At 39.7% G+C, this 12,560-nt stretch overlaps 1 protein-coding gene across 2 annotated transcripts in view; it reads left to right on the forward strand.

Annotated features, from left to right (window-relative positions):
• Nucleotides 1-12,560, forward strand: part of lamc3 (laminin subunit gamma 3) — a 151,830-nt gene that overhangs the window by 131,502 nt on the left and 7,768 nt on the right. For both annotated transcript variants that reach the window (XM_011481525.3, XM_011481527.3), the window contains exons 18-23: nucleotides 1,038-1,221; nucleotides 2,194-2,438; nucleotides 6,217-6,293; nucleotides 6,612-6,746; nucleotides 8,205-8,424; nucleotides 10,501-10,647. In XM_011481525.3, coding sequence (XP_011479827.2) covers nucleotides 1,038-1,221; nucleotides 2,194-2,438; nucleotides 6,217-6,293; nucleotides 6,612-6,746; nucleotides 8,205-8,424; nucleotides 10,501-10,647 — 1,008 coding nt within the window. The remainder of the gene's footprint in view (nucleotides 1-1,037; nucleotides 1,222-2,193; nucleotides 2,439-6,216; nucleotides 6,294-6,611; nucleotides 6,747-8,204; nucleotides 8,425-10,500; nucleotides 10,648-12,560) is intronic.

The raw sequence follows: 12,560 nt of genomic DNA on the forward strand, positions 1-12,560 counted from the left end.
TAAATGTTTTTTGTCATGGCAGGCTACGTGCAACAGGTTGTAGTGACCACTTATACAACACCTAAGGGCAAGTGGCCTAAGCTAAGGGTGAAGTAGGTGGGACGCAGGCGATTTTTCTTTCTTTTAACTACCCTAACCCCTGCACACAGTGCAAGGAGTCTGTGAGTGCTGTTCCAGTGACAAGTACGCACTCCTTGCTTGCAGTCTGACTGTTGGAAACTAGGAAATTAGACAACCAGAGCAAAGTCCATAAGTGACTGTAACTTATATTATCTTAATACTACACAATACACTTACCAGACGCACAACAATGGTATGTTCCATTTTCGTGGTGTCCCTTAAGATGGCAGTACGAGCCTCAAGGAAACTACAAGACAAATACTTCAAGGAACAATGACCACATGCATGACAATCATATGTTCCATTTTCATGACGTCTCTCAAGGTGGCTGTACAATTTTCAAGACACACCTGCACATTTCTTAAGCTGCAGCTGCACCTGTCCACCATCCTTCATGGGCCTAGACAACCCAGAAACTCACAGCTCTGCGTGTGACTAAGGCATTAGTGGTCAGATGATGTAAGATGGGGAACATTTGCTAAACGTTTTGCAACCGGCTCAAAATTTGTTCTGGTTGAAAGAAGCGGAACCAAATTACAAGCTCTGTAACCACATTTTGGACCATTTAGCTACAAGGGATCACAAATTGGTGCCAATCACTGTGCTTTCCTGTTCCCATTTTCAGACCTGACTTTCATTCTTTTTAGAGTCTAGCCTCGTTATCTTTCTTCACCGTTTTCCTGCACTGCCTTCTACACAGAGAATAACAAGTGGTTCTGGATATGAAAACCGCATTCTGTCCTTATCACATTGTTGATATTCATTTATTCATTGCTTTTGTTGAAATTTTGATGTTTCGTTGCACCAAGACTCACAGTTCCACCCCAATCCCTGCATCTAAATAAATATTTTGTTGTAGTCTTTCATGTCTCTCTCCTTTTTCATTTTATTGTCTTTAAATTGTGGCGCTATTACAGGCTGAGAAACTTCAGACTCGCCTGCAGGATTTGGAGAAGCTCCTTTCTCACTTTGATTGTCGAGGTAGACTCGGAAGGCAGCCAAACCTGCAGCAGTATCACATGGCTGGGTTTTACCAGCATGACCAGCTCCGGGGGGAGGATTCTCTTCCTAACGCTCTGGAGGATTTTCTGGCCTTCCAAGGTACAACACCCCGAAGATAAATCACCTCAGCTTGTCACTATCTTTAATATTTCCCATGTAGTCATGACATCTTAAGAGCATTTGCTTTGTGGAACATGAGGCTCGCCCATTTGCCGTCGCAACCGTTGTGTCGCGTTTCGGCTGCGAGACGATAACACGCCATATCAGTGCATGCGGGACCAGCAGGCAGGAAAGTGACATGAAACATCCCTCGACTGTCTGCAGACGACCCGTTTCTCTGTCTGCGTCCCCCTCCCTGGGATATTGCTTCATGGGCAACAAAAGCGATTAAATCAAGAAACAGGCATCAATAGCAACTTCTCCCAATTACCGTAACACAATGCTGATATATCCTCATTATCCTTGGAGGGGAACAGGCTTACAGGCTCAGCTGCACGGGCCAAATGGAGACAAATCATAACAATATAGAACAAAGTGCCATGCAACCAACTGAATCCCTATTTATATGACAGATAGTCCATCTGTAATCCTGGGTTTTATTATGATCATGGTTGCAATCATGATCACAATTGTCCCACAGTCTCTCACTAACACCCACATCACATTCCAGACCACTTTTTTAAGACGGTAGGTGGCTTAGTGGAGACTTAATGACCGTGTGCCAGGCTCAACGTGTGGGAATGCAAAGGCAAAAAAGGCACCAAAGGGGAGCAGGCACACTTATTAACTTCTGTTTCATAAGACAAGGTGCACCACTAAATGACGCAACGGCCTCGACATATGGTCCTCTTAACGCTCAGCTTAAAATAAAACAGATGCCAGAAAATAAAGCGTGAGGAGAACAAGGAAAAGCATTCTCAAAAAAAAAACAAATAGAGTGAATGGGAAATGAGGAGAGAAACCTGAAAGCAGGCTGAAAGGAGTAGGGAGAAGAGCTTTTTTTTTTTGGGGGGGGGGGGGGGGGTATTCCATAAACGACTTAATGTGGTTTTATTTGCTTTGTTCTTTCAGAGGCACGGGAGGCCTTCATAAAACAATTTTCCTCGCTGGAAGCAGCTACAGGCACACTTTCAGCACAGCTGCATGGCCTTACATTCACTTTGAACTGCAGCATCAGCGTGACACAGGCTGAGGGAAGTGATGGGAGGAAGGATGAAAGGCACGGAGGAGTGTGTCGCACCTTTACGGTCGCTCTGCTCATGATCAAAGCTTCTGAGAAGCTGCTGAAGCAGGCCACTCTAGACCTGGACAACATGGTAAGTGACTCAAATGTACTTTACATTTAACATTTGTTCATGTGGTTAAAATGATCAAAAGAGTTCAAAATGTCCTCTGTGATTTTTTTTTTTCCGGAGAACTTATTTTAAAAGGAAACATTTAATGTCTGGAGGAGTTTGCCCTTTGTATACACTATATTACCAAAAATATTTGTTCATTCATCCAAATGATCAGGATCAGGTGGCCTGGCCTCAGGTGTAAAAGAAAATCAAGCACTCTTGCAGGCAAACTGTATTTTTTACAAACTTTGTCATTGGATTGCTCCTAAACATTCCACAGTCAACTGTCAGTTCTATCATAACAAAATGAAAGAGCTTGCAAGAGGTCGCATCCAAACCACACATCACCAAGTGCAATGCAAAGCGTCGGATGCAGTGGTGTAACTGGTCTGGACTTTAGAGCAGAGGAGACGCGTTCTCTAGAGTGAAGAATCATGTTTTCTTATCTGCCAATCTGATGGACGAGTCTGGGATTGGAGGTTGCCAGGAGAACGGTACATTTCAGACTGCAATTTGCAGAGTTTTAAATTTGGTGGAGGAGGAATTATGGGGGTTATGTGGGGTTAATTAAGTGACCCTTACTGTTTTTAGAAGGATAAGGTGCACCTAAAAATCCTAAATATTTTTCAAAAGAAGAAAATACCCCTTATATCCAGCGCACCCTATCAAAAATATGTCAAAATGTTTAGTTCAACAACAAAGTAAAGATCAATTAATCTTTACTTTGTTAAAGATCACTTGATGGGGTAATTCGTCCTGAGCTTCAACTGTTTGTCAATGAACTGAATAAAGTAGTTTGTTTCATTTAATGCTCCCAGTAGTCTAATGATACATTACTTTTTAGTTTTCTTTAAACCAGAAAGCCACAATGCAGGGTAAAAGACCCAGGGTGAAGAATCCTGCTGTAAACACTTAAAAAGGGCTGCATGTCCTGTGATTGCATCTGCATTGCCCAAATATTGAAACTGGCTGCCACAGTTTTACAAAATTGCATTTGGTAACGCAGCTTTCGAACACTTGTTGACTAGATTGAATTGTTTTTATAAGAGCAACCCTTGTCTCTTTGCATTAAGGGGCTTTACCTTTATGTTTAAAGAATGAAATCTTTGGGAGTTTTTTGGGTCAGCTTGCTTGTAACTAAATACCCAAGAAGTTCCATCCATCTCACCGCCAGTATCTTTGGAAAGATTTTTAAATGCTCTAAATACTTGCGGGAAAACAGTGGCTACGTCTTGTGCTTTTTTTAGAGACACACAAACCCAGATTTTCTTCATATTTTGCGACGTGAAACACGGCACATTGAAATTGTTCTTATGAAGTGGTGGGAAAAAAAAAAAAGTAGACCACATGAAGTTGCATTGCTCTCCTGGAGAAAGTGAGCTGTTCTCCACATCAAACCTCAGCTTTATTAAGGGTTTTCTAAGGGCTTCATTGCTCTGTGAACTCTTTGATTAAAACTGGATCAAATGCGTCCAAGCACCATCAGGCACACCAAACGCAAGCATGCCATCAAACAATCAATACATCATCTTTTGTTTACCCAAAGAGGAGCAACTTCATCCATTTTTAAATAAAGAATTGAAGCCTCCAAACAGCAGAAGTTGTGTCAAAAGAAAGCTGTCAAGCAAAAGCTCTCGCAAAAAGAGCAATGGTTTCTAAACAACTTCTCTTGAGGGGAAAAAGAAGCCAAACATTATCTGCTGGGTGACTTACAAAGTTCCCTTTGAGAGAGGTTTTCAATTTGAGAGAAAAACAATAAGACAAAGATGACCCGAGTGGGTTTTGAACTTTTTTCCACATCGTAATAGACCAACTGAGAGAAGATGGCGACACATACTAACAGAAAACTGTTGGTAAATTTGAACACAAAAAAAAAGAGTAGAATAAGACTGTCGCCATCATCTGAATGCTGCAGCAGTGTTTAAGACGTGTCAGACCAGATTATATGTTTCCGGTAAATTGAGTCACTGCTTCCTTTCATCCTGAAGGTGTCTAAATCACGCTTCTCTAAAGGGGTTTTTGTGTACAATGAACTGCAAAGCTCTGGATATCTTCTTTTTCCTGACTGGTCTCTAACACCTCTCTGGTATCCAACAGCCTGTGACTGATTTGAATCTCATCTGTTTTCTTAATTCTATCGGCAGATATGAACTTTCAAATGTTGTGTTTATATGTTTATGTGGAGATATTTTTTTTATCTCAGCCATTTCATTGATTTATTGCAGGTGTTTAACATCAAATTTTGCCCAAAGTCTTGTTAGAAAATAAAAATATGTACATATTCGTGCATCTTCATGATTCTGCAGACTAACATAGTTCGACTATTTTCGCTCCATCTGCACAAATCTAGCAGGGATTGGAGGAGTAGCTGGTCTGAGCACTGTTCAGTATCACAAGTTGAGTTAGGGAAGCAAAATTACTTTGTCCAGGTTTCCCTGCAGTTGTGTACAGTGTTACTCAGAACCACAACAGTATAGATCTACTGTGGCTGTGTTATTTACCAAAGGAGCTCTGTTCACAGCTGTATATATGATGGTGCAGAATGTGTCCTTTTGGTGGAAATTGTTTCCATTGTTGTTGCTGTTACAGTTCTGTAGTTCTTTCAAATTGACTCAAAAGTATATCAGATTCCAATGGCGGACATAAGACGTAACCAAAGTTTAACACACACAAGGAGAGGTAACCTAAACTAAAAGAACACCAATCTTTAGAAGAAAATCAGAAAGTAGTAAAATGTTCATGTTAGTTAGAGTTACTTCAAGTTGAACGTAATACAATTAAAATACAATGACAAGTATTTTGTTGCTAGTTCTAAGCAAATGGTTTGTATTTTTCAAGGTTTTATAAAGTTTGTTTAGAGTAGAGTAACAAAGTGTAATAAGGGGGAAGACAATATGAGAATATCATCTCAGTACAAATTGGCCTATCTTAACAAATCCTTATAAAACCTAAAAGTAGCACTCAGTCTTTGAATCTGAATGTTAAACTTTTTTTTCCAAAATGATGGCAATAAATGCCAGTCAACAATTATTAAACTTTAAAATAAAATGTTTAAAAAAGAACCAAAGGGAAATTTGATTTTTTTGAGTCTTGTATCAAGTTTTTCTATTGTCAAAGACTGTGGAGCACAATAATTTTAACTTATTTTAACAAAAATGTCCTTAATGAAACGAGAAAATTCTCGATATTTAGATAACTTGTATAGCAAAGAGAAGTTAAAACTCCTGAAAACCTGATAAAACATATTTTATCAACAATTTTCAGATTGTTTCCAATGAACAGATTGAGATGGTAATTGGTAGATTTGGTTCTGACTGCTTCTGTAATCCTGAAGCAGAAATTTATATCCAAATTAATATAACTGGCTGCCTAAGAAGCTGGGGAAAAAAGAAGATTATCATTGCTTATTCATTTGATTAGCATTTTTCCAAGTTAACGAACAACTTGGAGGATGCAGCTTTTTATTTTACTGATTTTTTACAAGTAAGGTATTTTAACACAAAGGAATCATTGTAAGATTGGTAGAAAGTTCAGCTCCAGCTATGAAACTGCCAGCTGACATTATTTCATTGATTGCTCTCAAAGTGTTAAAACTTCAATTGTGTTTAATAGTTTCTTTTGTGTGAGCCATTTTATGATTAAATTAAAGCGTTCAAAAAGTCTATACAAAAACAGGCTTTTCGTTTTTATTATACTTGATACTTTTTTGTACCTTCTCACCATGTTGGTTTTCCATTCCTACCAATTTTCTTTTCAGATCTTTCCTTTTGAGACAACGTCAACGCCTAACAAATGGAACCTGATGGTCAATGAGTCACAGGTGCTTATGGAAAGGTGAGCCAGGTTTCTGGTGGTCTATTAAAAGCAAACATGGCTGGAGTAATCTCTGCTGGTCCCCTTTGTCAGCTTGTCAGCTTGTCACCTGCACTGCGGTTAGACCGCTTCGAATCGATGCTCTCGGCTTCTCGTAGTACGCAGCTTTATTGTGTAGCAGTTCCAGAAGCTTGGCCAAGAGATTCAGTGAGGGGAAGGCATTGATGTTGAAATCTATTTCACCTCTCCTCGGGCAGGCGTAAAAGGCCATTATTCTATAAACGTTCCCTCCCTCCTCTTTTCCCTTTGTCCACCTTTTTTTTTTCTTTTCCCTTGCAGCCACAGAGAAATGGCGGACCTTATTGAGGCCGTGGCCACCAGGGCGCTACAAGCCTCAAAGCAGACCTTCAGTCTCCTGATGGATCTACTGCGGGACAACTCCACAGAGGAGTACATCAGGAATCTAACGGAGCAGTGAGCAGAAAAACCCCAAACACCCACCACAATAAAGATTTACTGAAAGAGTGCTTATGAGAATGCTGCTTTCTGAATCAATCGTTCTTCATTAAAAAAAGAGCCCCTATGAGGTGAAAAACCTCCTGAATTAGCGCACTTTTACACAATATCAGTGTAATTTAACTTGTCAGTACTCTGCTAGATGTAAAAGCAGGTTAGAGTGGAGAAGTAAGACATTTGACCACAGGGGGACAGCTTTTCTCCGCTGTAAGCCGCATGCTTTTTGGTTTTGCAGGGCACTTGCTACTTCTCCTAGCGTGTGATTGCTCTGAGGATTATCCCGAATGCTACACAGGATGATGCAAATAGCCCACCGGTGGCCATGATGAGAGCAAGGAGCGAGAAGCTCAAAATTGATTAGCTCCTCCTAACAGTCGGCTTGATTCAGGAAAGGCTGTGTTCATCTCTGGGGCACTGCTGCACGTTGGCGCGTGTCACTTCCTAAGATAAGAAGCGAGCTCTTTACACACAGATGGGCTGCATTTTTCTACTCATAGTTCCCCACATGTTGGTACTTAAGCAGATCAGAAGTGTTTTGCAGAACCTTACCATTCAGTCAGAAAATAACGAGACAATCAACCCTTTTGTGGAAATCAATTTGAGGCTAAATAGCATGAATCTAGTCAAATGTAGAAATCACAGAACCTTGCAGACGCATCATTTGTCACAGAAACAAAATAAGAGGGTCACAAGAAGACTGGGAGCTTGAGCAGACAGGCTGGGAGCAAGCCGTGTCCAACAGAGTTAGGAGCACAGACAACCTTATAACTCAGTGAGCCCTAAAGTGCGGATAATCAGCTTACTTTACAACTTCAATGCATTCCATATGTAACCATATGTAATGTCGTCACAACTGCCCTTAAGGGTGGGTACGGGCAGTCTGAGAGCAAAATAAATCAACAAAGGTGAGCCCTTTGATGGAAAATATTCATGCACTCTTTTTTTACGGGCATACTGTGGGTAACAGGTCATGGTGAACACCTAAACAACGTTTAAGGTTAAGTAAGGGTTAAGTAGGTGAGATGCAGACATATCGTACAGATTTTTCCTTTCTTTCTTCAACCCCCCTGAACACTGCACACTTGGTTAGGGGTCTGCAAGTAGGTCTATGGGTCAACCCCCCGTAAAGGTACGACTAAGGCATTAGACATATAATTTATCACAGAAAAAGTATTAAGATTGCCAAAATAGATACATTTATGTTTTTTTATTATTATCGGTATATCAATTTTAAATCCATGACAGTGTTCCCTACACCTTTCCTTGTTATGATCATTTTTCTTTACGACCTTCATGAATTCCATATGTAACCATACGTGAAGGATGTTTCAAGACTTAATGTTCACAGTGTGATCATTTTTTTATGGGACTAACCTGATTTCTTTCACACTTTTCTTTATTTCTTTTTTCTGTCAGGATTGCACAGATGCAGCAGCAGAAGGAGAACTTAACTCTGCAGCTGAATGAAACGGCAGCCAAACAGCAGGCCCTGCTGGAGGAAGATGCTGTTTTAAGCCTCACCCTCAACAACATCACATCATCCTTTCATCAGCTGCTTCTGACTGATGGCAGAAAATCTTCAGAGGGCGGCCAAACAAAGTTCAACCAAACAAGTGAAAGCAACGACACCACTGAGGTCAGACTTCAACCAGAGAGTAAAGTTATATTTTCACTGTTAACTGAGGAGCCACTGTTTGTTCTGTTTAGGACTTTTGTTTGGATAGTGGACAAGCAAATGTTTCCTGCATGTTTGCTCAATATTCGGTTCAGCAGTTGTTGTTCCAATGATATTTATGAAAAAGAATTATCACAATAAAGCACAGAATGGGACTGCAGTGATTGAAAATCAACAAAGACAGTGTAAAAGCAACAGCCATTCGATTTATTTCAGTCCACAATCATTTTGCAGTGTTAAGTACAAAGGCACCATTTATCTAATTAATCTGATTTATTTCTGGGAAAAAGGGGAAAAAAAACTGCCAGTTCATGACCAAAGTCATCTCCAGGCCCAACAAAAAAGTAAGAAAAAACATCAAATCAAAGATATCAGTGATATATTTAAAAAAATCCTTTTATTTAGTGCAAATCATTTGTCTAACTTTATTTTACTATGAGTCTATTTAAAATAACTCCATCCATCCACCTCCTGAATCCTCTTTGGGGTCATGGGAGCTGGCGTTAAACCAGCAACCACGTTAACCAAGGAAATTAAGAAAATAACCAGACAATGCATAAAAGCAAACAGACAAAAAAAATGTTGAAGATGGACTGACAGAAGGACGATACCAGTTCGTGGGACACTTGGTACTGGGCCGCACTGAAAAAAAACATGACCTACATTTTTTTCCATTTTCATTATAATCGGATTCTAAAGGAAGTTTTTTTTTTGAAAAACCACTGCATTCTAGATACATTGGACTCCTCTTTGATGCATGTCAAGTCGCTCGGTCACCACTTAATAAAAACCCTCAAGTTAGCAAAGTCAACAAAAACAAACACATTTGGAAAGTTTCTTTTTACAGAGAAGATTCAAGTGAGGAAAAAGAAAAAGAGGCTTTCACTTCAAAGAAAAAAAAAACTGTATTTAACAGACAAAACCAGGAGTCTTAACTTGAAATCTAAATTTATTGTAACAGTTATTCCCACACACCATAATTTAAGTGGATAAATGGATCGATTTTAAGACATTGAATGGGATTGTTTAAAATGAACCAATATCAACTATGAATCATATCGTCAACCACAAATTATGATATGAATCAAATCATTGTTAAAATGAAGTATTACACCTAATGGATGAGAAGAAGAAGATTTAAAGGCCCAGGATGTCATGAACTTCAAGAAGTCACTTGGATGAAGGTAAACCTTCATCTTTCTGGAAAAAAAAAACAGAAAAAACGTCCTTATATTGCAATACTAATTAAGGTGGGCCTCATGATCTAAACCTACAATTAATAACCCTAGAGTGGTACAAAGGTTCTGAATACTTTAAAAACTTGATAAAAAGTTACAATGTTAGAAAATGAGCTCATGGCTGAAGCAGTCTGCCAATCCCAAAGACCGCTAGAACCTTATTAAATCGCTTCATTATCGATAACAAACACCCAGTTTAGCAAACCTCTCTTTTTTCAATTGACTCCACATGAGCTGCAAATATAATGAGTCGGACTGTTTGTACATCTGTTTGTCTCATTTGAATTGCAAACACTTGGAGCTAAATCCTCTATGTCTGGAAAATGTTCATTTGGACAAAAAGTTAAGTGATGATCACATCAGCTCACAAGTCTGATTTTTGCCCAAATATTTCACACAAATATCTATCAGAGCTGACGAATCTATTGCTGATGGATCACTTTGTGACCCCCTGAGGCCCCCCCAGTACTTCATTTCCTTGCTGTAAAGTCTTCTAAAATCTGATAAATCAGAAAGAGTTGGTCCTAGTTTGTGTCTACTGGCATAAAATCACAAAGCGGCACTTCAAGTGCTCCTCCTGATTTCCCTTTTGGCAAGAGTAACACTTAACAGGCATAAGAGAGAAGATTTTGGCAGAGTTTGCTGCTTATAGGGTACAAGACGTTCCACAGGAGGATGATTGTGTCATCCATGAGAAGACAGACTGTCACAAATTACTTTTTTGACTAAGGTTTTACCAGTAAAGAAAACTTGTTGAATATCATCTCCTGTCCTTCTTTTCTGACTGCTTCCTGTCAAGTGGGGGGAAAACCTTCTCAAAAAATCAGAGGAGCTCAACCAGGAAATTCAGACCAAAGACGGCCTCATCGGGAGGATCAGGGAGAAGATGGAGCCTGAGACACTCGCAGCCAGTGAGAACTTGGAGAAAGTGGAGAGCATCGATCAGGTAACCATGCATAGATTCTTTGGGACTTTACATGTGAAGACGGAGGAAGTTGCAGAGATGACTCTGCAAAGACAAATTTCTTACTTTTTTCACTAAATAATATAACTTACCGAAAAATAAACTGCTTTAAAGAAGTACATTCACTGAGCTCTATATTTAAGTTCAATCCTAGAATTTACAAGTGGCTCCAGAATTTGCGTTTTAAAAAATTATCAACTTGCCAGCATTCATTGGCTCAGAGACGTGACAGCCTTGGTGTCCTGTGCTGCAATGCATCTTTTTGTTATATTGGTCTCTTCTTGACATGAATACAGATGTTTCCAGCATTTTCTGGAGCCACTTGTTAGTTACAGCCCAGTGTGCTCCACTTACCAAATAGACCACTTTTGTTTTCTCCATCTTTGTCATTTCCAGCTCCTCTGTCAAGCCCTGATTTTTCTTCTTTGTTGTAAGGAATCCGGAATCAGATCGGTTGAATCTGCAGAAGGTAGACAGACGAGATTTAGCATCTGCAGTTGAATTATTTCCCTGTAAAAAACAGTTTACATATTCATGGGATCTGTTGCGATTTTATCCCTGAAGGGATACAATCCAGATTAATTGGAAGAGGTCATGTGGAAAATCCTCTGTGTTTTGAGTGGAAAAACTGAGGTTTTTCACACCAAATATGAAGAATTTATATTTTAAACATTCATTTGTGTCATTCAGAAATTAACTTTTAAAATCTCTATTACTTTTCATAGCAGTATTTAGGTTAAAGTGTTGCCTAGAAATACCAAGCTGTCAGATGAAACTATAATAAGGGTTATAAAACATAAATCAGGCAACAAAGCATTCTTTTTTTCCATTTAAGCAGGAAGATTTTGCAGTTTTGGTCCCAAAACTGTCTCCCTGTTCAGCTCGTGAAATGCACCCTGGAAAAGATTTACTCTGAATCTTCCAACAACAAGGCTTGAGATTGTAAACAAAAAGATCTTCACGTATGGATTCAGAAGCAGCACATCTGAAAAGCCAGAGCACTGTTGTTGTGTTCAAGATGAACAACATCAAGAGAATTTCCCAACCAAGCCTGTAATCTTTTCTTAAACTTTTCATCTTGCAAAGGTGGTTCCAGCTTCGAGGCTTTGGAATGATCTTTCTGCTGCCTAGTCTGAACGAGCTTTTTTTTTTTAATACAACAATCTCTTCATTACATTCACAATCTGATGCCTTGTAGCCTCACAGAACAGATCCTGGGCCCCCCCTCTTTCACAGATTTAAAGCTGGGACTGGCGTGCCTTTGTTTTGAAAGCGTGTCTTCCTGTTAAGGTGGTTGATGATCAAAGATGAAGCCAGCAGCAGAGGCAGTCACACACCTGAATGTTTCTGTAAAGAAGGAGGCGACTGGCGCTGCTTTGTGTAGGCACAGACCGATTCTGAGCCAAGCTGACTGTGTTTGGTGTGTAAGAGTAGAGCAGTGTTTGTGTTCATATTTCATGGCTTGCTTTGTGGGGAAAAAAAGCTTTTGAGAGGGTGTGTGGGGGGGGGGATGTCTACATGTGGTATAACAACAAACACCAGGATGTAGGCTGATGTGAAAACCGCAGCTACTGTAGATTTGAGGGGGTTTGTGCTCTTAAAGAAAAGTTAGAAATAGATCTTTTGGGTCTTGTCAGTTGTCGGGTGAGTTCTCCTTGGAATAGACTCGGTTGTCACGGTTGTGTTGTCGCACGCAGCAAACGTTTTTCCCCCCAAAAAAACATGTTGCCCATGTGGTTAAATAAAAAACACTGAAAAATGACAGTTCTTGATGCAGAGGAGAAATGAAGATAAATGTTCCTCAACTTAGGCGTTCTCCTTTCCCCCCCTACACAAAAAAAAAAGATCAGATTCTATCGGATCATTTAATGCTGTGCACCACAGAGTAACAAGTA

Source organism: Oryzias latipes, chromosome 12, assembly GCF_002234675.1.
Source record: "Oryzias latipes chromosome 12, ASM223467v1".
NCBI lineage: Eukaryota > Metazoa > Chordata > Actinopteri > Beloniformes > Adrianichthyidae > Oryzias > Oryzias latipes.